Consider the following 26,104-nt stretch of genomic DNA (forward strand, 5'->3'; position numbering starts at 1 on the left):
TATCCTAGCAGTAACTATCTTTTCTTAAAACTCACTAAAACAACATGGGGGGCGTAGGGGGAGTCACTTAAAATCCTGTACTCTCAAACTGGGTGTGGTGGTACACACTTGTAATCCCAGTACTTGCAAGGCTGAGACAGGAGGATCGCAGGTTCACCGCCAGCCTCAACTACTTAGTGAGGCCCTCTGCAACTTAGTGGGACCCTGTTTCAAAATAAAGAATAGCCAGGCGTAGTGGCTCACGCTTGTAATCCAGCTTTTGGGAGGCTGAGACAGGAGGATCGCAGTTCATGGCCAGCCTGCCCTTTGCAACTCAGTGAGACCCTGCTTCAAAATAAAGAATAAAAAATAGGGCAGGGGATACAGCTCGCAGGTAGAATGCCCTTGGGTTCTATCTCCATTACTGAAAAAAAATCCTGTACTCTCAAAGACCATTCATTGCCTGACATCATTATTCATAACCTTCTGTTCTCCAAACCCCATTTCAGGGCGCTTTTCGGACGCCCCATTCCGGAGGAGGCTATCGCTGGCTCACACACTCTTAGCAAACTGTTTCTGCTCACCGCTTGCTCTCGGAGCCCGCGGAGCCACCTCGCGGGTCGCCGGCCGCAGGACACTGCGGGGCTCGCCCCTCCGCTCCCGAGCGCCGCCCTCCCGGGTGCTCAGCGCCGCCCTCACCCCGCCCGCGCCGGGCGAGTGAGGGCGGAAACGGCTGGGGCGGGGCTCGCCGCGGCGGGGGCGTGGCCTCTCGCTCACTGTCCCGCTGACTCCTCCCTCTTCGCGTCACGCCGTGATAGGGGCGGGGCGGAGCCTTCCTCTTGCCGCTCCACTCACGTCAGACCGTGATAGGGGCGGGGCGCGCCGCGACGGGGCGTGGCCGTGGGCTCGCAGTCTCCCTGGCTCCTCCCACCAGGAGGGGCGGGGCCTCCTGCTCGCTGTCTCCCGGGCTCCTCCCACTCCGGGTCACGCCGCGATAGGAGCGGAAGCGGCGCGGTCGCGCGAGCCCTGCGCGCGGCTGAGGAGGACGCCGGCAGGCAGCCGCGGCGGCGAGCCCCGCTGGCCCGCGCTTCTGAGGTGCGGGCTCCGGGCTTCGGGCGCGCGCGGGGGCGGCGGCGCTGCACAAAGCGGCGGGGCGGGGGCGTGATCCCTCGTGCGCCCTGGGTGGGAGGCGGCGGTGTCCCCGGCGCCGCTGGTGGGAAGGGGCGCGGGCGGGGTCCCCGTCAGCGGGAGGGGGTCCCGGCCGGGGCGGCGGGGTCCCCGACTCGTCGCGGCGGCTGGTCTCCTGACCTCCTTGCGGTGTTTCCTTCTGCTCAGCGCTGCCGCCTCCTCGAGACTCCCTGCGCCGCTTCCACGCACAGGTGAGCCCCGGGGCGGCTGCTTTGGGACTCCGGAGGCGGCGCGAGAAAGCTGCTCCGAGCGCGAGGCGGCCGCGGCTGGCGCCCGAGCCCTGGGCTTCCTCCCCGGGCTGGTCGCAGCCGGGTCCCCCTGCGGGAGTCTGAGCAGGAACTCCCTCCGGTCCTCCCGGCGAGGCGAGGCGAGGCGGCGCGCAGCCCGCAGGTGCAGCGGTGCTGCCCCGCGGAGCCTGATTGGCATGGATTGCAGGGTTGCTGGGGCAACCCCTCTGGAATTGGAGCCCCCGAGCCGGGTAGGACAGCCGAGTCCCGGGCCAGGCCACTGGCAGGTGAGAGAGGAAGGAAGAGGCAGGCCCAGCTGTAGAAAGTTGGGGTGCAGCTAAATGGAACCCAGCCACATAGAAGCGCCTTGTCCCGTGTGAGCTGCAGGACCCCATAGACCTCCATAGCTCCAGTTGGGGGATCCCCCACTCCACATGTACACACCGAATTCGGGGCATTTGCCAGGTTTATTGAGTATTCTAATCTGTTTTAGTGGAAGAATGACGAGTGGGAGGGTTGGTTTTTCTTCAGGAGGTATAAGAGAAAATTACCATCAATAATTAATTGGCTTCCAGGCAGAGGAAGTTCAGTGAAAGACATCCAGGCCAATGGGAATTCAATATTGAATTGTTGAAGTGGATATTGAATATTGAATAATTCAGTGTTGAATTATTGTACTGGATCCGTATTTCTGAAAATTTGTTAGTGTGAGAAAAATAAGGTGCTAGTCTTGCCTTATAAGTGGCCCAGGGGGGAAGGAAGTCCTGTTTCTTTTTTCTCTCAAGAATTTTCTGGTAGTTTGTCCTATTTTTAGAAATTATGTTGACCCTACTGTAAATTATTATTTTAACATGGAATCCTTTTGGTTAATATTTTTATGACTATTTATTTGTTTATGGTGCTGGTGACTGAACTCAGAGGCATTTTACCTCTGAACTACAACCCAGCCCTATTTTTTTTTTTTTCCTAATTTGGACACAGGATCTTGCTAAGTTGATGCAAGCCTCACTAAGTTGCTGAGGCCGGCTTCACCTGCGATCCTCCTGTTTCAGCCTCCCAAGCACTGGAATTACAGGTGTGGGCCTCCACACCCATCTGTGTGTCTTACAAAGCTATTCTGCTTCAAAAACACTTGGGAGCTGGGAATGGTGGCGCACACTTGCTTGGGAAGCTGAGACAGCAGAATCCCAGCTTCACAGCTAACCTCAGCTACTTAGGCCCTTCACAATTTAGACTCTGTTTCACAATAAAGAATAAAAAAATAGGGCTAGGGGTGTAGTTTGGAGGTAGAATTTTCCTGGGTTCAGTCCCCAGTACTGCAACAAACACCCACACATCCCAGAATTATTTAAATAGAGGTTCTGATATTTATATATTTACCTGTGTATTTATTTTAAAAACCTGCTTTAGACCAGGTGTGGTGGCACAAGCCTATAATCCTAGTACTTGGGAGGCTGAGACAGGAGGATGACAGGTTCCAGGATAGCTTCAACAATCTGGTGAGATCCTGTTTCAAAATAAAATAGGAGCTGAGCTGGCTGGGGTTAAAGCTCTGAGGTAGAATGCTCCTGGGTTTAATCCCCGAGTTATACACACACACACACACAAAAGGCTCTGCTTTTTTTTTTTTTTAACACATTAATAGAAAACCACCTGGGTACAGTAGCACAAGCCTGTAATCTTAGAAATTGCAAGGTTGACAGGTTGACTGGTTGACGTAGGAGGATCACAGGTTCAAGGCCAGCCTCAATTTAGTGAGACTCTGTTTCAAATTTTAAAAATTAAAAGGATTGGGGTGTAACTCAGAGGTAGAATTACCTTGGGTTTGAACCCCATTATCAAACAACAAAAAAAGATAACTAAAAGCCGGGCGTGGTGGTGCACGTTTGTAACACTAGCATTTGGGAAGCTGAGACTGGAGAATCGCCGTTCGAGGACAGCCTCAGCTACTTAGTGAGGCCCTCTGCAACTCAGTGAGACCTGGTTTCAAAATAAAGAATAAGCTAGCCGGGCGTGGTGGCGCATGCTTGTAATCCCAGTGCTTGGGAGGCTGAGACAGGAGGATCACACAGGTTCATAGCCAGCCTCAGCTACTTAATGAGGCTCTCAGCAACTTAGTGAGACCCTGTTTCCAAATAGAGTATAAAAATAGGTCTGGGAGTATAGCCCGGAGGTAGAAAAGCCTCTGGGTTCCACCCCCAGTACCACCAAAAAAAAAAAAAAAAAAAAAAAAAAAGAAGAAGAAAAGAAAAAATAGGGCAGAGGGTGTAGCTTGGAGGTCAAATGCCCCTGGGTTCCATCCCCAGACACCCCCCCACACAAAAGATCACTAAAGCCATGCATTTAAAAATAGGAAGAAATATGCTTAAAATACTGAGCATGAAACAAATTGATAGGTATCTATTAATTTGAAGAACCACGTGGGAGAACTTTCAGTTTACTAGTTTGTTTTAGTGACATTTTGCTAGTATTTCTAGGATTATATTTAAAACTTGATCATTTTAGTCCATCTAACTTACTTTTTTCCTTCATTTTAAGATCCAAGGAAAGCCGGGTGTGGTGACACAGGCTTGTAATCTTAGCATTTGGGAGGCTGAGACTGGAGGATCACGGTTTGCGGACAGCCTCAGCTACTCAGTGACACCCTGTTTCAAAATAAGGAGTAAAAATAGGGCAAGGGTGTAGCTCGGAGGTAGAAGGCACCTGGGTTCCATTCCCAGTACTACCACCAAAAAAAAAAAAAAAAAAAAAAAAGACCCAAGGACCCAGCAAAAGTGGAAATATAGAGATTACATTAAGTGCCAAAAAAGATGGAGGCACATAACCCTCAGTTGTATAATTAAAGGTAAAAATGTGCTGGGCGTGGTGGCGCACGCTAGTAATCTCAGCGCTTGGGAGGCTGAGACAGGAGGATCGCACAAGTTTGAACATCCTCAGCTACTTAGTGAGGCTCTCGGCAACTTAGTGAGACCCTGTTTCCAAATAAAGTATAAAATAGGTCTGGGAGTATAGCTCAGAGGTAGAAAAGCCCCTGGATTCCCCCCCCCCCCCCAGTATCACTAAAAAATAAAAATGTACTACTTTAAAAAACTTAAATCATATTTAATAACAGCTTTTATAGTTTTTATTTCCTTTTTAGCCACTTCTTGAATTTTGTTATTTTTTATTGCATTAAGTACATATATTCCAGTGTACAATTTGATTAAAACTTTTGATGAAATTTCTGAAAACTGTACTTTCCGGAACACACACACATCTGGGTGACAAGAGCAAAAGTTTCTTGAACTGAGGATGATTTCATCATGTTCCTCGTCCCCACATGGGACACATAGCTGCAGTATTTACATAGTACTGTATATACATTCTTTCTGTGGTTCTTTTATTTTTATGGTGTTGGTAATTGAACTCAGGGCTGCTCTACCTGAGCAACATCCCCAGCCCCGCCCCCCCTTGTTTCTATGGTACTGGGGATTGAACTCAGGGGCATTTTACCTCTGAGTTTTATGTTTTATTTTGAAACAGGGTCTCACTGAGTTTCTGAGGGCCTCTCTAAGTGGTTGAGGCTGGCTTCAAACCCGTGTTCCTCCTGTCTCAGCCTCCCAAGTACTGGGATTACAGGTGAGTGCCAACACACTGGGGTTCCAAACCCCTGTTTAGATTTTATTTTGAGATAGAGTTCTTAAGCTATCCAGGCTGGCTTCAGACTTTTTTTTTTTTTTTTTTTTTTTTGGTGGTACTGGGGCTGGAACTGAGGGGCTTCTCTGGGCTATGCTCCCAGACCTATTTTATATTTTATTTGGAAACAGGGTCTCATTAAGTTGCTGAGAGCCTCACTAAATAGCTGAGGCTGGCTTTGAACCTTTGCGATCCTCCTGTCTCAGCTGCCCAGGCACAGGGATTACAAGCGTGCGCCACCACGCCCGGCTGGCTTCAAACTTTTAATCCTCCTGTCTCAGCCTCTTAGTGCACTGGGATTGTAGGCATGCATTGCCATGCCTGGCTTATGTGGTTCATATTATGAATAATGTGGATGTTTTAGTAGGGAAGAGATTACATTATTTTATATGTGTTAAGAATTCACATTTACATGTTCTTATTTATATTCATATTTACATAAAGATACTTATTTTGTCCTTTGAAAATAACAAATGGAATCCAGAAAATCCAAGAAAGTATAAGAGTGACTACATAGGTAGTATTTTTAATATTGCCAGCAGTATAATGGATTCTATAGAAATAAATATTTATTTTGGTGCTGGAGCTCAAACCCATCTTTATGCTTGCTAAGCTCACATTCTACCACTGAGATATACCCTCAAGACCCACTAGATCGTAATTAATGCTTAAAGAACTATAATGCACTTCAGATTATGCAGGGGCTGTTATGTTCATAGCTAACATCATCCTGGCTCTAAGAAAGTCAAGACTAAAGAAAAATTATCCATAGCATTGGTAGCAAGAGTTCCCAAAGTCAGGGTAGATGGCAGAGATTTTCCATTTAATGTTAACAATCCATTAACAATCTTCTTCAAATATTAGTATAAGTCACAAATATGAGACAATAGGATTATAAACTCTTTAAAACTTTGTTCCAAGATCAGGATTATGTATGTGGAATTTGTATTTTATGATACTGTTTTTTTGCTTTCAAATTCCTTAGCCATAGGTATGTCCTGTTTATTTTTCATTCTATCATTTTGTGTGTGTTTGATAAACATAATAGATCAGAGAATATTTACTATATATTACTGATTACTTAAGCTAAGTATTTTCTTATTTAATTAAAAAACTTCTCATAGCTTTGTCTTTCATTGCTTTGTAATTTATCTTAGAGACTTTGGTTCTTAATTTTTCTTTAACCATGCTGTTATTAGTTTGAAAACTCAGAAGAGTTTTCTAATAGAAGATAGCAGCATTTCTCTAAATGCTTATATTAAGTAGTGTCTACACAATGTGCCTGATACTCATCCATTGAGTTTTACTAAAAAGGAATGAGTAAGTTATTTTTAGTTATTGCTATTATTTTTGTGATACTAGGGATTGAGCCCAGGGGCATTCTACCTCTGAGCTACACCCCAGCCCTATTTTATTTTTATTTTGAAACAAGGTCTCGCTAGGTTGATGAGTGTCTCACGAGTCCTGAGCTACACCCCAGCCCTATTTTATTTTTATTTTGAAACAAGGTCTCGCTAGGTTGATGAGTGTCTCACGAGTCCTGAACCTGTGTCTCAGCCTTCAAGTACTGGGATTACAAGCATATGCCACCATGCCTGGCTGTTTTCTTTTTAAAGAATACTGAGGCATCAAATTTCAGAGATTATTAACAAGACACAACAAGATAGGGACATAACAAAAACTAGATATTTTTCTTAATTGAAACAGTATACGAACAGTATTATAATTTGGTTATTGGTCTTTTGGCACAATTCTTATTTTTAAGTACACATTGAGTCGGGCACAGTGGTGCATGCTTGTAATCCTTTTATTGGGGAGGCTGAGACAGGAAGATTGTAGGTTTGAAGCCAGCCTCAGCAACTTAGTGAGGTTCTCAGCAACTTAGACCTTGTTTCCAAATAAAATAAAAAATAGGTCTGAGGGTATAGTCCGCAGGTAGGAAGCCCCTGGGGGTTCCATACCTCATATTACACACACACACACACACACACACACACACACACAGTGTGCATAGTACTAATGGGTAATATTTATTGAGTACTTATACCAGTATTGGTGCTTTAAATAGGTTATCTTGTTTAATTTTTATGCCACTGCTATGGTATATCCTTACTGTATATGTGAGGATGCTGAGGCTTAGGTTAATTTGGAAGTGGTGGCTTTAACACTCAGGCAGTCTAGCTGCAGGGCATGCACCTCCTAAACTACATAATGCTCCAGGATGTTGAAAACAGCAGGTGGTAATATTTAATGGTTTGATTTTTTTTCAGACTATAATACAATGGCAACACTTCGGGGGAGGTCAAAGAAAAGAGCAGCTTTTGATCTTTCTCCAGATAGTCTTCCTGTGAGGAGCTCCGGTAGGCAGGTATTATTCATTTGTTCACTTGATGAACCTGTTTTTTGCACACGCAAAATGATCAGGGCTGGGGAGTTAGAAATGGAGAGACACAGCTCTAGTCCTCATGTTCTTTGCAATTTAGTAGAGAAATTTGCGGTACAGTCATAATATAGTGTGATAAAGTGGTAGGATATAGAAAATAGTTGCCTATGGCAGAGAGAACTCTAAAAGAGCAGAGTGTGAATCAGCATGGGCAGATCAGAGAATCACAGCTGTGTAGTTGTTTCCAGGATATGAGGCTGGGGCCAGACCATGCTTGGTTTGGATGTCATTCAGAGGAATTTGGACTTCAGCTTATAGTCGGTTGGGTGCTGTTGGAGGATTGCTTGTACGGCTTTCTTTTTTTTTTAAGAGCATTTATTTACTCACTTATTTTTATTTTTACTTTTTTTTTTTTTTTTTTGTAGTGCTCGGATTTGAACCCAGGGGCATTCTACCTCTGAGCTACACCCCCAGTCCTATTTTACTTATTATTTTGTGGTACCAAGGATAGAACCCAGGGGAATTCTACTGCTTAGCTTCACTCCCAGCCAATTTTTTTGGTGGTACTGGGGTTCCTGGAAACCCTTCTACCTCTGGGCTATACTCCCAGACCCATTTTTATGTTTTTATTTGGAAACAGGGTCTCTTAAGCCAGCACAGCTGGCTTTGAACCTGCACGATCCTCCGTCTCCGCCTCCCAACCGCGGGGTTTACAAGTGTGCACCACCATGCCCGGCCCTATTTTTTATTTTTTATTTTGAAACAGTTTTAGTAGGTTATGGAGAGCCTCACAAGTTACTGAGGCTGACCATGAACTTGCAATCCTCTTGTCTCAGCCTCCCAAGTACTAAAATTACAAGTGTGCATCACCACCCCTGGCTCTATTTTACTTTTTATTTAGAAAGAGTCTCACTAAGTTACTATCATTCCCACTGAGTTGCCGAGGCTAGCTCTAAACATGTGATCCTCCTGTCTTAGCCTCCCAAATTCTGCGATTACAGGTGTGCGCTACTGTACCTGGCTTAAAGCTTTTATTTTACTTTATTTTATTTTGGTGGTACTGGGGTTCCTGGAAGCCCTTCTACTGCTGGGCTACACTCCCAGACCTGTTTTTATGTTTTTTTATTTGGAAACAGGGTCTCTTAAGCCAGCGCGGCTGGCTCTGAACCAGCACGATCCTACTGTCTCCGCCTCCCAAGCTCAGGGATTACAAGCGTGCGCCACCACGCCCGGCAAAGCTTTTATTTTTAAGAAAAACTTGAATGATATAATCCTTTGTCTAGAATTTTTCTTATAATTTTTATACTATGATATCTAAGAAAGAAAATAAATCTTAATTTGACAATGACTTTATTCTGACTGAGGCCATTTTATTCTAAAATAGGCTCCTGTGAATTTTAGTTCATAGATGTCTATCATTAAAAAGCTGTTTCTGTATCTCTAGCAAGGTAGTGAATTATTTGTACAGTGCGATCACGAGGAAGTCGTTGCTGTATTGGTCAGCCCCTGTCCAACTGCCAGCATGTTGTTGACCTTCACATTGAGAACTTGTAAAATGTATGTGATTCCAGTAAACCTACCGACGTTACCCCAGAGGGCCCATGAAATCTTAACCTCAGCTGCCTCTCCTGCAGGCAAAGAAGAAAGCAACAGAGACAGCAGATGAAGATGAAGATGGTATGTCAGAGAAGAAGTACCGGAAATGTGAAAAGGCAGGCTGTACGGCTGCGTGTCCCGTGTGCTTTGCAAATGCTTCTGAAAGGTCTGTTTAGAGGGCAAGTGTTGGCCTCTGTCTCTGCCCCTGCAAACATGCCTGGTGGGAACATCATCCGCTATGATAGTTTTCCTAAACATACATACTGGAAGTCACCGAATAATGGAGACACTCTCCATAGCCATCGCTTCCTCGTTGTTCCTTGTCATAACTTGCCTAACAGGCGACAGCACACCCAGGTCAACTCTGCAGTAGAGCGTCCTCAAATCAACCTACCGTAGCTTGTGCCTGTCTAGGGGCTGAGGGTGACACTCAAGGCACTCTCGAGCTCACAGTAGAGACCAGCGTGTGCTTGCTTTTTCCATATTTCTTTCTCCTTCATGTAACATGCCTCCTCTTCCCATATTCACATGAAAACATGTAGTTAACTACAGATCTGCCATATTTATTGGGATGGCACAAATAGGTTTTTTTCCAGGGAAAAAAGTCTTCTATTAAGGCTTAAGACTCAAGATTCAATAAATAAAAACAGATATCCCATTTTTTCTTTTTTCTTTTTTCTTTTTTTTTTTGCGCATTACTGGGGATGGAACCCAGGGGAATTCTTCCTCCAAATGACATCCCCAGCCCTATTTTGTATTCATTATATATATATTTTTTCTTTTGGTTGTACTGGAGGTGGAACCTAGAGGCTTTCTACCTCCAGGCTATACTTCTAGACCTATTTAATATTTTATTTGGAAACGGGTTCTCACTAAGTTGCTGAGAGCCTCACTAAGTAGCTGAGGCTGGTTTTGAACCTATGCGATCCTCCTGTCTCAGCCTCCTAAACACGGGGATTACAAGTGTGCGCCACCACGCCCAGCTTATTCGTTATGTTTTGAAACTGAGTTGCAAAGGGCTAAGTAGCTGAGGCTGTCCTAGAACCATGATCCTCTTGTTTTTGAGTGCCTCCCAAATGCTGAGATTACAAGCATGCACTACCATGCCTGGGATCCTTTGTTTTTAAATACAAATAGGTGGTGGCTGTTGTGTTCATGGTGGCATGATTTTTTGTATTCTTTTGCTCCGTTATTATCTGTTAGGCAAGTTGTTGGATTGGCTGCTCAGTACTGAGATCACAACTGGCCATTCACTGTTCAGTACTAGCAGGTGTTACTACCAGAGTCTTCTCTTCCCTTCATACGCTCCACTTGCAGGGAGTACAGCGCCATCATTGTTTTATGTTACAAACCACCATCAAATGCTTCAGGGAGTTTTACTGAGACTCCTAAGCTCAGGCTGCTGGCTGGAATACATTCCACTGGTCTAAATCCCTGTATCTTCGCTATACTACTGGCAGAGCATCTCTAATCTGAAAAGTGAAACCCTTTAAATCTAAAGCTTTTTGAGTGTCAATATGATGTCACCAGTGGTAAGTTCTATACCTTAGCTTATGTGATAGGCCTCAGTCAAAATAGAGGTACCCTAAAATTACCCTCAGGCTGTGTGTATAAGGTGTATATGAAACATGAGTCAACTTTGTATTTAGACTTGGGTTCTATCCCCAAGATAAGGCAGTATGTGCACACATGTAAATATTTTACAAAATCACCCAAAATATCCAAAATACTTCTGGTCTCAAGCATTTCAGATAAGGGATACTCAGCTTATATTATCAGTCATTCATTCTAGTTTTCCCTGTTATGGCTCATGGAATCTTAAGCAGAGATAATGCAAATGGGTTCAAATGATAGTCTTACTGAATGTTTTTTAAAAAGTGAAATGTTTGTTCTTTATCAAAGTTACATGTTTTTGCTATTTTCAGATGTGCTAAAAATGGATACACATCTCGATGGTATCACCTCTCCTGTGGGGAGCATTTCTGCAATGAATGCTTTGACCACTATTATAGAAGGTTTGTTTCCTAACTGAGGTTTCAATGGTGGAGGGGACAGTAGCAAGGGCAATGCTACAATGGTTATAGCTTAGTCTCCAGGCTGAGTGACTGGACTGTCTCAGCCTGCCTGCAGTCACTGTACTTTTGACCAGGAGTTGATCTTATTTGTGTATGTACATACTTATGTGTGCACAGACTCAGGGCTCTAAAAATACCTGTCATGGAACAGCTACTCTCTTCAGTCTGAAAGTTCTGGAACATCTTGGAGCTGTTCTGCTATTCAATCACAATGCATAGAGGATAAGGGTGCATAAAGCAGGGGACACTGGGCAGGCAGGTGGCTCAATCTTTCATATTAGTATTACTTTATTTTTTTTCTTTTCTCCTCAATTCTGGTTGGTAGCAGAGAAATTTTATTAATCTTTTCTAAGAATCAGATTTTGGTTTTGCTTCTGTTTCCAATTTTATTCTAATTTGTGTGTGTGTGTGTGTGTGTGTGGGGGGGGGGGGTACTGGGGATGGAACCCAGGGTCCTTCTACTTCCAAGCTATACCCCCAGACCTATTTTATATTTTATTTGGAAACAGAGTCTCACTAAGTTGTTGAGAGCTTCACTAAGCTGCTGAGGTTGGCTTCAAACCTGTGATCCTCCTGTCTAGCCTCCCAAGTACTGGGATTACAAGTGTGCACTACCATGCCCAGCTTATATTCTAATTTTTAATCATTTACTTTGTTTTATGTTTCAATTTCTCTTTCTCTGATCCCTTAAATCGAAAGTTTAAGGCTGTTGATTTAGACCTATTTTTCTAATAAATGCATTTAATGCTATAAATTTCCCTTCAAGTATTGATTTAGTTGTTATTTCATAAATTTTAATAACATTTTCACTTCATTCAAAATATTTAAAATTTTTTCTTTAATCCAAGATTATAGAGAATAAACTGTTTAAGTGCAAGGTCCTGTGTTCAATACATAGCATCAAAAAGTAAGAGAATAAAAAGTAAGCTGATATGCTGGTGCATGCCTATAATCCCAGTTTTTGGGAGATTGAGGCAGGAGGTCTGCCAGATCAAGGCCAGCCTGGGCAACTTAGACCCTGTTTCAAAATTTAACAAATAGGGATGCGGATATGCAGCTCAGTGGCAGGGCACCCCTGGATTCAGTCCTCAGTACTGCCAAAAATAAAATATAAAAAAGGTTTAATTTCCCACTGCCTTTTAATTTGTGTTTATATTATCCATATTTTAAGTGATTATTGTTATAATTGGATTAAATGTAATCGTCTTGCTAGCTGTTTTCTGGTGCATTTTTCTCTATCTTGTTTCTCTTTTTTTGCTTTCTCTAATTGGATATTTATGATGTTTTAATGGCTACTGTAGTGTTTACTGTGTATATGTGAAACTTTTTTTAAAAATTTTTTGTTTTGTGGCTGAGACAGGAGGATCGCAGGTTCAAGCTAGCATCAGCAACCTAGTGAGACCATTTCAAAACAAAAATAAAATAAAGGGCGGGGGTATAGCTTGGAGGTTGAATGCTCCTGGGGTCAATCCCCAGAACCACACACACATACACACACACAAAATATTTTTTCCTTCCTATTGGTCTTAGATGCTAAAGCTGACAAGAACATACCCCTCTGGCAGCAAGTTGTATGGATGCTGTAGTAACTTCCCTCCTTGAAACAAAGCCAGCTTAGTCCTGTACACAAGATTTATTTAAACTTGACTCATATTTTGAGAATCTGATTAGCTTAATAGCTTGATATATTTTTTTTTCAGCCATAAAGATGGATATGACAAATACATTACATGGAAAAAAATATGGACCACCAATGGCAAAACTGAACCTAGCCCCAAAGCGTTCATGGCAGACCAGCAGCTTCCCTACTGGGTAAGAAGGACGATGCTTTGTTGTTCTAGAGTGTGTTTGTGGAGCGGGTAGAATGCGTTGCTGAGCTTAGTACATGTCTTCTTAGCCTTTTCTCTGTTCCTATTTTGTGTTTAAGCATAGTTTTGTACTTTAATTATAGATCTTAATTAGGTTTAAAAATCATACTTTGAATATAGTTTTTTATAACTTTTAGCTTTTTTATCAAGTTTATATTATTCTGTTCCAGCTAGCCATCCTTTGAAAATATATTTTAGTGATTCCATATATAATATAAAGATGCCACCTTTTAAAAGATGATTTGCTGAATTTAAAAAAAAATTTTTTTTTTAATTGGTGCACTGTATTCATACATCATAGTCTGCAGGTAGAACCCAGAGGCATTTGACCTCCGACCTATACCCCCTTCCCAATTTTTTATTATTTATTTTGCTTATTATTTTTTTAAAGGGGTTCTTTTTTTTGTCTTTTTTTTTTTTTTTTAAACCGGGGATCGAACCCAGAGCGCCACACCTGCAAAGCAGGTGTTTTGCCACTGAGCTCCATCCCAGCCCCTTATTCTTTATTTTGAAACAGGGTCTCACTGAGTTGCGGAGGGCCTCACTAAGTAGCTGAGGCTGTCCGTGAACCGAGATCCTCAGGTCTCAGCCTCCCTAATGCTGGGATTACAAGCGTGCACCACCACGCCCGGCTTGGAAAATCTTTCTGGTAGCAGTTCTCAGTTCCTCTGCGCACTTTCCTGTTGCTGAGCTAGTATTGAATTAGAAATTACCCTAATGGGGTAAACGTGGCCTCTTGAGTATGGTGATGCAAGGGAGGGAGAAAAACGAAAAATACTAAAACTGTTTAAAGGTCAGTCAGATCCCATGGAGAAGATAGCAGAGCGAGGGGCGGAGACACAAACTCTAGCTCAGGGTTCGCTGACTTACCGATCCTGACGTATTCTCCATCTAGGTTCAGTGTACAAAACCAGAGTGTGGGAAATGGAGGCAACTTACCAAGGAAATTCAGCTTACCCCACAAATAGCGAAGATGTATCGGTGTGGTATGAAACCAAATACTGCTATGAAGGTACGCTTTCTGTCTATGTGCCTTTTGAATTAATTGATAACATTTATTTATAATTAAGTAGCAATGGTGTATGTTTTTCATTTCATGTGTTAGTTGTTATATTGGAGTTGTATTGGTATGCATGTAACAGAACCCTAATTACAATGGGTTAACTAATTCAGGATTTTGCTTTCTCTCATTTTAAGCAATTTGGAGATAGGCTGTCCAGGGTGGTTTAGCTCCCTGAAGGAATCTTCTAGTTTCCAATGCAGCCATTTTTAGTAGCATCCTCAAGTTCATCAGATGGTTACTGTGCCACCAGTTACTATGACCAAATTCTTTTTTTTTTTTTTTTTTGGTGGTACTGGGGTTCCTGGAAGCCCTTCTACCTCTGGGCTACACTCCCAGACCTATTTTTACATTTTCATTTTTGGAAACAGGGTCTCCTAAGCCAGCGCACGCGGCTGGCTTCGAACCTGCGCGATCCTCCTGTCTTCGCCTCCCAAGCGCGGGGATTACAAGCGTGCGCCACCACGCCCGGCGACTATGACCAAATTCTTAAGCAGAGAGGAGGGAATGGGCAAAGGACAAGAGAGGTGTGATGGCTGACTCTGTCCCTTCATTACTGGGGAAACAAAAGCTTTTCCTGGAAGTTCCAACCGTAGATTTCTGTTCATATCTCTTGGCTAGAGTCATATGGTTCCTCAGAGTCATACAGCTACTCACTCTGGACTGTACCAAGGACAAAGGAAGAAAATATTTACATCCAGCCGGGCGTGGTGGCGCACGCGCATGCTTGGAATCCCAGCATTAGGGAGGCTGAGACCTGAGGATCACGGTTCGCAGACAGCCTCAGCTACTTAGTGAGGCCCTCTGCAACTCAGTGAGACCCAGTTTCAAAATAAAGAATAAAAAATACGGTAGGAGGTGTAGCTCGGAGGTCAAATGCCCCTGGGTTCCACATCCAGACCCACAAAAAAAAAAAAAAGAAAGAAAATATTTACAACCAAGCATGTTGTGACACCAAACAAAAGCAGATCTCGTTAGGAGGAGGAATGAAAAATGACATGTTTGGCTGTTAGGAATTAGCCATAGTTGTTAAAATGTGCCTTCTGTGTGCATGCATGTGTGTATGTGTGTGTATGTTAGTGGGGATTGAACTCGAGTGCTGTAGCTGAGCGACACCCATAAACCTGGGATCCTCCTGTCTCAGCCTCCCAGGTAATGGTGTTCACAACCATAGTCAGCTAATAATATGCCTTTTTATGAAATTTGGCAGTTAGTGTTTAAAAATGCTTAAATGTTTAAAGTTAAGTCTGTTAAAGGCATTAGTATATACAAATACCACTCGTACCTTGAATGGTTAAAGAGTATTAGGAATTAGTTGGAAGTGGTGGTGCATGCCTCTAATCCCAGCTATTTGGGAGGGTGAGGCAGAAGGATTGTAAATTTGAAGCCAGGCCTGGAAACTTAGCAAGATCCTGTCTCCAAATAAAAAATAGAAATGGCTGGGGTTCTAGCTCAGTTTTAGACCACGCCTGGATTTGATCCCTGGTTACTGAAAACAAGACAAAATATTAGTAATCAAATTCCAAATACAGAAATACTTTTTAAAAATTGAAGAATTAACATATCATAAAGTCTTTTTTTTTTTTGCTGGTACTGGTGATGATACCCGGGGCCTGTCTACCTCCAGGCTATACTCCCAAACCTATTTTATATTTTATTTGGAAACAGGAGAGCCTCACTAAGTAGCTAAGGCTGGCTTTGATCCTGCACGATCCTCCTGTCTCAGCCTCCCAAATACTGGGATTACAAGCATGAACCACCATGCCCAGCTAAGTTTACCTTTTTTTTTGGGTGGTACTGGGGATGGAACCCTTCCACCTCCGGGCTGCACTCCCAGACCTATTTTATATTTTATTTGAAAACAGAGTCTCTTAAGCCAGCAAGACTGGCTTCGAACCTGAGCGATCCTCCTGTCTGCCTCCCAAGCGCGGGGATTACAAGCGTGCGCCACCACTTCCGGCTAAATTTATCCTTTTAAATTACACAATTTAGTGGTTTGCAATATCTTCACAAAGTTATTACCAGAAAAATGCTTTTGGTTCACATATTTTCTTTTATGAACAAGTTTTTTTTTTTTTTTTTTTTTTTAAGCCTTGGGTTTAAAATGCAAGTACTATTAACGCAGTCCGTAATTTTTAAAGAACAAAATTTGAGGGCTGGAAGTCTAGCTCAGTGGTATAGCACTTGCCTAACATGCTTGAGGTCCTGGATTTCCAGTACCACACAAAAAAAGACTTTTTGTACAGTGACATAATGAGGAAGAGGTTTTTGTAAAGTGACATAATTTAGGAGTTAGATTTCTTATTTTCACATAAATAAATTTTACATATTAATGAATATAATTTTACAATTTTTTTTCTTTTTGCAGTACTGGAGGTAGAACCCAGGGGCATTCTACCTCTGAGCTACACTCCCAGCCCTATTTTTTATTCTTTATTTTGAAATAGTCTCTCTGAGTTGCAAAGGACCTCACTTAAAGTAGCTGAGGCTGTCCCCCAACCATGATCCTGCAGTCTCAGACTCCCGAATCCTGGGATTATAAGCATGAGCCACCATGCCTAGCTATAATCTTAGAATTTATAAAGTAAATTAAAAATATGTAAACTTTTATAAGTTACACATATATACACACATATAACATGCAAATAAAAAATAATATTCTTAATCTCTTCTCTTTTTGTGTGTGGTACTGGGGATTATTGAACCCAGAGCATTCTACCTCTGAGCTACACTCCCAGCCCTATTTTTCATTCTTTTTGTTTTAAAACAGGTTTTCACTAAATTGCTGAGAGTCTCACTATATTGCTGAAACTGGCCTTGAACCTGTGATCTTCCTGTCACATTCTCCCAAATACTGGAATTACAGGTGTAATCCCACTCCTGGCTTGTTAGGTACATTTCTTAAGGCTAATGATAGGAATATTCAAACTACGATTAAAGACCTGTGGCTCGGTGGGCATGGTGGCACACCTATAATTACAGTACTCAGGAGGCTGGGACAGCAGGTTTGTGGCCAGCCTCAAATTTAGTGAGGCCCTCTGCAATTTAGTGAGACCCTGCCTCAAAAAAAAAAAAAAAAAATTATAGGCCGGCATGATGGCGCACGCTTGTAATCCCCGTGCTTGGCAGGCTGAGACAGGAGGATTGTGCAGGTTCAAAGCCAGCCTCAGCTACTTAGTGAAACTCTCAGCAACTTAAGTGAGACCCTGTTTCCAAATAAAATATAAAATGGGTCTGGGAGTATAGCCCGGAGGTAGAAAGCCTCTGGGTTCCACCTCCAGTACCACCAAAAAAAAAAAAAAAAAAAAAAAAATTATAATAATAGAATAGGCCTGGAGATGTAGTAGTTCAGAAGTAGACTGTCCCTGAGTTCAATTCCTAGTGACACACACACACACACCACACACACACACACAAAGACTATGCCCCCAAGTGATGATTATATCAAAACCTTACCTGCAACAAGGGGTAATATTTTTAATAGATGTAAAATTGCATCTTATTTTCATTTTTGAGGCATGTGTACATACTGGGATTATATGCATGAGCTTTTTTTTTTTTTTTTTTTTTTTTTTGGTGGTGGTACTAGGGGTGGAACCCAGAGGCTCTCTACCTCCGGTCTATACTCCCAGACCTTTTTTATATTTTATTTGGAAACAGGGTCTCGCTAAGTTACTGAGAACCTCTCTAAGTAGCTGAGGCTGGCTTCGAACCCGTACGATCCTCCAGTCTCAGCCTCCCAAACACAGGGATTACAAGCGTGCGCCACCATACCTGGTGTCTTCAACAAATTTGACAATGTAGATGAAAAACGCATGTTGCTTCTTGGAAAAATATTTAGCTAATTCGTACTCTCGTATGCTATTATTTTATATATTGATGGATTTTTATTATGCTTTATTAAGGATTCTTACATCTGTGTTTGTGATGAATACTGTCTTTTATATTTTTTGGTACTGGGTATTGAACCCAGGGACATTCTACCTCTGAGCTATACCCACAGCCCTTTTTAAATTTTTTATTTTGAAACAGCTGAGGCTAGCCTTGAACTTGCAATCCTCCTAGCTGATCCTCCCATAAAAAAAAATGGAGATGTATGCCTTCTTTTCTGTTTTGTCAATTTGTTGAATCAAGTTGATATTAGTTCTTTTTTTTAATGTTTAGTTGACTTTACTAGTCAGTCGAATTGGACAGTAGTTTTCTCTGTATGAAGTTTGAAATGGAAATTACAGATTCAATTTCTTTATCAGAAAAATGTCAGCGTGGATGGTCTATGACTTCCTTCTGTCCATTTTGGAAGGAATATGTGTTTTTCATCTACATTGTCAAATTTGTTGAAGTTGTACTGTTTTCTCATCCTCCTTTTAATGTTGGTGGGCTCTGTAGTGGTATCTCTTTTTATTCTTGATGTTGATAATTTGAAACTGAGGGATTAAAACCCTAGATCTGAATTTAGGACCAGGTTCCTGGAATTGGTAAGACTTGTTTCTAAATCTTTCAATTTAGTTCTTGATTATTTTCAAAAAAATAATTTTATTTGACAAATGAAAATTATATATATTTGTTGTGTACAGGTGTCAGCCAACATATACATGGCCTCATATAACTATTTTTTTGTGGTGAGAGTACTTAAAATCGACTCTCGTGATCTTCAAAGACCCTGATTGAGGCTCAAGCTCAACTTGCAGGGTAGCGGCCTCTCTGAGGGGAGGGAAGGAAAACCTGGGAGGAGCCCAGTGGCTGTGCTGAGGCCCAGCCTGAGTCATGGAGCCACTGAGGGATGGAGTGGTGGCAGAGGAGCAGGTCCAGCCCTGGAGACAGTGTCTTGGCTGTGCTAAATTTACCGGTGAAAAGTAGATCCAGTGGCCTGTCTTTATAATAGTTAAAGGAGATTTCAGCCAAGCACCATCAAAAATAGCAAGGTACTTTTAATAGTCTAGCCATTGAGCCATTTTCACATGACTTGTTTATGCAATGTTTTAGTTCTAAACACTTTATGAAAAAAGATTTTGGAAGGCTTCTGTAATATTAGGTTACCAAATGATATTAGGCTACTGTGTACTAGGTGTGATTTTACGTTTTGTTCTGTGCTTTGACTCAAGTGTAATTTGGAATTATCCATAATCTCTCTTTTGTCCTCTCAAAATTAAATGTACACTTTGACTTCATCACTACTAATTGTTCAGACTCTTCATGTGCCTTATTTTTTCTGTCCTTGGGTGACAATTATTTTCAGTTTCTCCAATTTAAATAGTTTTGGGAAACTCTTAAGGTTAAAAATGACTTTGTTTTTAGACAGATGATAGGTGTTCATCATTGAACAATTAAAAAATACAGAACAGAGATGATAGCTTCCCTACAAAAAATTAATGCAGTTAGCCATTATGAAATAGCCACCACTGCGTGAATCTTCAGTAGTATTCCTACATATACACAGGGAAGAGTGGTTGACTTAAAACTTAGCTTGACCTAGTGCTGTCAAAGGGCACTTAAGTTTCTCTTAGATGTTTATTGTTACTGACAGTGGTACAGCAGATAGATTCTATGGATACCATTTTTTAGTATTTTTGTAACATATATCCCTAGAAATGAAGTTTTGATGTCAAAAGGGTGAATTCAGTTGTTTCAATATGAAATAATTTATTGTGCAAAAGAGAATTTTAATGTTTCTATAAGTGCGTTAATGAAAATGCTGATGCTCCCACCACTCAGTTCGAGAAGCAGAGTACAGTGGCCGGGAGCGGCGGCACACAACTGTAGTCCCAGTCCTCGGGAGGCTGAGACAGGAGCATCACGGGTTCACAGCCAGCCTCAGCAACTTAGCAAGATTCTGCTTCAAAATAAAAATTAAAAAAATTAAAAAAAAAGGGATAGGGCATAGTTCAGAGGTAGAATGCTCCGGGGTTCTCAATCCTAGTACCAAAAAAAAAAAAAAAAAAAGTCTGTGTGACTGTGTGACTATGTGTGGCTTTGTTCATCCTGCGTACCTCTGAGTGTGCTTTTCCAGGGCTTCTCTCTCCTCCCCCTGCAAGGGCAAAGACTATTTTGAATTTCGTGTGTGTGGTTTCCTTGCTTTTGTCACAGAATTAGCACGTTGCTGAGTGTTGGGGAGCTATGGAGCTCTGCGCCTCGTTCCTGGTCCAAGCTGCCTGGTACTGCCAGCTCCCTCTGCAGCTTGCTGTGGTGTTGTTGTATTCAACGCCACGTGTGGCTGCCAGTGTGTCTGTTTTTCTGTTCGTGGATAGAGGGTTGTTTCTGAGACTGGGCTGTTACATACAGTGCATTCTTGCCCTGCCTCACTAGTTCTCTTTCAGCACGCACATGCCACTTTCTCTGGACTGTATTGCCAAGACTACAATTGCTAGGCCATATGGTCTGTCAGTCTTTTAGTTAGGCAACAGATTTTTTTTTAACATAATATTTAACAGAAAATGCACAAATCCAAAAGAATAGCTCACAGAACTTTCACGGAGTAGTCGTATATCTGACACCCAAGATGGAAATTGAGTACTAACCAGTCCCTCAAAAGCCTGTCTTATGTCCTCTGACACTTATAGCCTAGTCAGCCTTGCTCCCCCACCATAACTCTCTACTTGCTACTCTAACTTAGTGACGTGTGTGTGTGTGTGTGTGTGTTTGAAGGTTCCATGTGTGTGTTTGAAGGTTCCATGAATGGAATCATACAGTATTATGGGTCTGGCTTCTTTGACTCCACTTTATGTTGGGCATACAACATGATACGTCACACAAAAATGTTTTAACATCTAGTTATAATTTGTTCACTCCTATCATGGTATAGCATGTCATTGTTTGAATACAATTTATCCATTCCACTATCAATGGAATGGAATTTTGGGTTGTCTTACTTTTTTTTTTTAATTACAAAAACTGCTTCTTTGAACATTTCTTAATATATCGGTTGGTGCATGTGTTAAAGGGGTCTGTCTAGAAAATATATCCAGAAGCTGGGTATGATGGTGCATGTCTGAATTCTCAGAACTTGGGAGGCTGAGACAGGAGAATTGCGAGTTCAAGGATAGCCTCAGCAACTTAAACCCGCAGCAACTTAGCATGACTTTGCTTCAAAACAAAAAATAAAATGAGGGTATAGTTCAGAGGTTGAATGTCCCCGGGCCTGATCTCTAATACCACCAAAAAGAAAAAGAAAATATTGCTGGATGTGGTGGTGCACATTTATAATCCTAGTACTTGGGAGGCTGGCCACAGGTTTACTTAGTGAGGCCCTCTATAACTTAGTGAGACCTTGACAAAATAAATAAAAATTAGGGTTGGGGGTTTAGCCCGGAGGTAGATGCACCTGGCTTCAATCCCTGGTACTGAAAAAAAGAGATGAGAGTATATCATATATATATCCTCAGTTAAGCAAGATAATGTCAAATTACTGGGCCTTTTAAAATGTTCATGTTTTGTCAAGTTACTCTTCATTGCTGTTGGATTCCTTTTTATTTTTACCAGGAACAGCCTTATGATGTGTCTTACCACACCCTCACTCATATAGTGACTTATCAAACTTTTTTTCTTTGCCAATTTAATAGGTGAAAAGGAGAGCAGGGTGTGGTGGCTCACGCTTGTAATACCTGCGCTTGGGAGACAGGATTGCGCAGGTTCAAAGCCAGCCTCAGCTGGCTTAAGAGACCCTGTTTCCAAATAAAATATAAAATAGGTCTGGGAGTGTAGCCCAGAGGTAGAAGGCCCCCCTGGGTTCCATCCCCAGTACCACCAAAAAAAAAAAAAAAAAAAATGAAACGGAGGTATAGTGAAGGTAATTTGATATTGAAGTCTGTATCTTGTAAACCTAATTATCACTGTTTTCTTTTGCAGCCTGAGACTGCAGATCTTTGCTCCCTCCCTGAGGATCTTGTGAGTATTTCTGCATATAATTGTGCCTCTGAAAAGTACTCTAAATGATAGTAACATCTTAGGAATGTCTTTCTTTTTATTTGGTTGCTGATCAAACACTTTTTGATCTAACATGGTAACTGTATTATCAAAATGTCAGAAATAGTGATATTATATGAGATTCCCTCAACTTAAAAATTGTCAGTTATGTGGCTTTATATTAAAAGGAAATAAAAGACAGACATCACTCCTGTGCCTTGCTACAGATCAGAGTTACTATATTTGTATTTCAAGTATGCCTTTGTGACCCTTTCTCTACTTGAATCCTTCCCAGAAGGAAAAGGAGAGCTGTAATTTGATTTTCTTGGCCTGGATGTAACAGCAGGAGTGTTCCTGTGCATTCAGACCTCAGCATAATGGCTTTGTCCTGTCCATGCCTAGATATAGAAGGGGGAGCAGTGTGTCCAAGCTTTGCCACATTTTGCATGTCCATGTAGTGTTTCTACCAGAGTTGGCAAACTCCTTATGCCATGTAACTATATCCAGTTCACATGATTTTTAAAGTTCTGGGTTTCCGAGTTTCTCAAATTCTGATTTTTCAGGGATTCAGTATCGTTAATTTGAGGTTGTTCTGGGTATCTGAAATTCAGGAACCACAATAGATTTTCAGGATTCCACTTCAGGGAGAATTGACGTCTAGCAAATCTACTTTAAATATATTCTGTTACATATAGTGTCTGATACATATGTGCATATATATGTATACACATACACATATATTTTTAATGAGAGATTGTACCCTCAAACATTCCCATACAAAGGCAGTGGACCAAATGATTTCTGGATTTGGGGTAGACAGGACAGGATGAGATTATGGAAAGAATGGAGAAATAACTTTAAATACAGTTTATAATATTTTATCCATCAGTTCCTCTAATATTGACACCATTGTGCAACCAAACTTTAGGACAAAGGCCATTCTACTCAGGAGATTTAAAAACTGAAAAAAAGCTGGGAAGAGGCCTTGGATGTTTATATAGTTATTTTGCATTCAGTTAAGAAGAGTCAGGTCCAGGTTTCTAGTCATGATCGTCTACCTTACCTTTTTCTGCTGCTGTGGCCACAGCAGTTTCTAAATTTTCACTGAGCTTATTGGTTTTCAGGAGTGCTGTAACAGTTCATCAGTGTGTTCTCCCGCAGTTCTGGAGACTAGAAGTCTAAATCCAGGTGTTGGCAGGGCCGCGCTCCTCTGAAGCCTCCAGGGACGGTCCTCTCGCCTTTCCCAGCTGTTGCTGGTTGCCGCGGTCGGCCTCCCTTTGTGTGTAGATGCTCCAGGCTTGCCTGCTTCCTCACATGGCCTCCCCCGGGTCTGTCCCCTTCTCTGTATCTCTTCTCTATTAAGGACATCAGTCATAGTGAATTTAGGGCTCCTTCTATCCCAGTTTGACCTCATCATAACTAATTACATTAGCAAAGAGTCTGTTTTCAAATAAGATCACATTCTGAGGTTCAGAGTAGATAGGAACATTGGGGCATATTGTTTAACTTAGTATTTTATTGAATATGCTAATTTATTTAGTAGTATATGAAATGCATATTTAATTGAATATGCTAATTTATTTATTGGTATATATATTAAAGGTAAGGATGGGATATTTGATGGAATCTTTACAGAATTATATCCAGGTGTCCAGGATTAATGACTAACAAGAACAAGTGCTAGTTATTAGTCTGTGTTCCTCCTAGGCCATCCAGCATTGGGTTGGCACACCCTCACGTGGCTTGTAGGGAAAGAAAGTCTGGGGAATCATAGCATGACCCAGGAAATGGAGGAGAATAGGTATAGCCTGAGCTTCTGTTTGCTTAAGGCACCTGCCTGCTGCCCTCCACACAGTCCAATCCAAATGTCAGAGCTGACTGCTCAGTTTGCTCTTTCCTTGGAACTGAACTGGGAAGGTGGTTGGGAGAGGCAGCTCTGGGTTTGTGTGGGAAGGAGCTAAAGCTCCTATTTTTTTGGTAACACGGTTTGGCTGAGGATAGGCAAACCTAAAACGGGCACTGAGAGCAGAGATTGCAGAAGCAGATGCCTTCAGAGGCTGGGCAGGTAAGATGAATGTGAGCAGCAGCCGGGTGTACTTTATAGGAGGTGCTGGGGCTCGTAGTCAACTGAAAAATGTTCCAGATTAGCACTCCGAAGGCCAAACAAAAAACATCTCCAAAGTGGCTTCACCCTGTAGCCTAGGAATTTACCAGCTTGTTGGCAAATGGCAACGTGCTTGGAGCCCTGAGAACTAGCAACAGAGGGTTCCTGAGCTCAAGCCTCTTCTGTATCACATAACAGTTCTTGGAGGATTGCATTTCTTGAAGACTGTCGAATGGAGCATTTGCGGTACTATTGCTGTAGAAGCCGTGTGACTTTTAATTTTATTGCATTTGTCAGTCATAGGATGCTTTGGTCCAGTGACTTTCTGTGTTCTATCATCTCTGGAATATGAAATAGATTCACATGTTTGAATAGCTAAAATAACTTCTGCCCAGGTCTACATTGGTCTTCTTATTTTGATGTTTGTACTGTGCTTTTCCCTCTGAAGGTTTCTTTAGTAGTTTTTGACAAAAAGAGCAATGCTCCACTACCTATATTTTGTTTCTGCTTTCTCAATTTCAACTCAAGATCTCAAGTGAAATGGATCTGGATGATAGATGATTATAGAGCAGAAATACATTTCCCACTGCAGACTTTGAGCCAGGTGTGCAGTGCAGTAACTGAATGCAGCTTTAAAGTCTTACTGCTGTTGGTACAACTCGGAGATAGGGGAGAGTGTTGCTGTATATTTAAAGAATTTTTCCTAGGAAACATTGTCTATAGATATTATAAGCCACTTTAGCTTCTAAATCTGTGTGTGCAGAACTCTGGCATAGAAATGTTAAGTGTGAGTGTGTCAAGGGTGGGGAGAGTCAGAGTAGAAGGGTCAAGGATGAAGGAAATGAAGACAGTCATCTGTCCTTAACACTCTGCATGTACGTTCTTTCCTGCCTCTGTTTGTCTTCCTCCTGCTGGTGCATTCTAGAGAGTGTCAGAAGTCTCCGAACATTGGTGGTACTCCATGCTCATCCTACCTCCTTTGCTGAAAGACAGCGTGGCAGCGCCCCTGCTTTCTGCCTACTACCCTGACTGCGTTGGCATGAGCCCTTCCTGCACCAGCACGAACCGCGCTGCCACCACTGGTAATACCAGCCCTGGGAAGCTGGAGCCCTCCAAAGTGGCACCCTCCACGCTTGGTGAGCTTAATTCCCAGTACTTTCTCCTTTCCACCCCCTGCCCCTCTCCCTAGAAATGCAGAGATGAGCGAAATACAAAGGAATTTTTTGAAACTCTGAGACATGATGTAAGGCACCTCATTATTTCCTACATTTGATTATACAGTTGACTCTCCATATCCACGGGTTCTGGATTGACAGATTCAATTAACCATGTATAGAAAATATTTGGGGGAAAAATTGTACTGATTATGTAGACTTTGTGTTCTTATCATTATTCCCTAAACAATGTAATTATTTACATAGCATTTACAATATATTAGGTGTTGTAAGTAACCTAGAGATGATTTAAAGCGTACAGGAGGATATATATAAATTATATCCAAATACTATGCCATCTTATATAAAGGACTTCAGTATGTAGGAATTTTGGTGTCCTGGGGGGGTGGGTCCTGGACCTGATTTTCCAAGAATACTGAGGATAACTACTGTGAGTCAGTCATAACATTGGTATATAGTATACAGATAATTTTTCTTTTAACAATTGGGGAAGCCTAGCCAGGCGTGGTGGCGCACACTGGTAATCCCAGTACTTGGGAGACTGAGACAGGAGGATTGCGGGTACACCTAAACTTAGCTACTTAGTGAGGCTCTGTTTCAAAATAAAGAATAAAAAAATATGGCTGGGAGTGTAGCTTGGAGGTAGAATGATCCTGGGTTTAATGACCAGTACCACAATAAATAATTAATAACAAAGGGTATTATTAATTATTAATAATTATTATTGGGGAAGCCTGCGACACTTATCTATGAATTATCTGCATTGTTTATTTGAAAGTTGGATAGCTGTACAACTTAAAGAACATGTGAATTCTGCCTTACCAGAAGCAAGTTTTGAAGTATATGAGGAGGTCTTTTTTTCCCCTTTTGCCTAG

The 26,104-nt window shown here is 41.9% G+C and overlaps 1 protein-coding gene across 4 annotated transcripts in view; it reads left to right on the forward strand.

Moving 5' to 3' along the window:
• Positions 1–7,350: 7,350 nt before the first annotated feature.
• Positions 7,351–26,104, forward strand: part of KDM1B (lysine demethylase 1B) — a gene marked incomplete at both ends in the record, with an annotated part of 41,149 nt that continues 22,395 nt past the window's right edge. For 3 of the 4 annotated variants that reach the window (XM_080709780.1, XM_080709781.1, XM_080709782.1), the window contains 7 exons: positions 7,351–7,437; positions 9,087–9,214; positions 10,974–11,063; positions 12,824–12,935; positions 13,887–14,003; positions 21,894–21,932; positions 24,980–25,190. In XM_080709780.1, coding sequence (XP_080565906.1) covers positions 7,351–7,437; positions 9,087–9,214; positions 10,974–11,063; positions 12,824–12,935; positions 13,887–14,003; positions 21,894–21,932; positions 24,980–25,190 — 784 coding nt within the window. The remainder of the gene's footprint in view (positions 7,438–9,086; positions 9,215–10,973; positions 11,064–12,823; positions 12,936–13,886; positions 14,004–21,893; positions 21,933–24,979; positions 25,191–26,104) is intronic. The other variant, XM_080709783.1, reaches the window with a different exon arrangement.

This window comes from Muscardinus avellanarius (assembly GCF_963383645.1).
Source record: "Muscardinus avellanarius genome assembly, chromosome: 14".
In the NCBI taxonomy this organism is placed as follows: Eukaryota; Metazoa; Chordata; class Mammalia; order Rodentia; family Gliridae; genus Muscardinus; species Muscardinus avellanarius.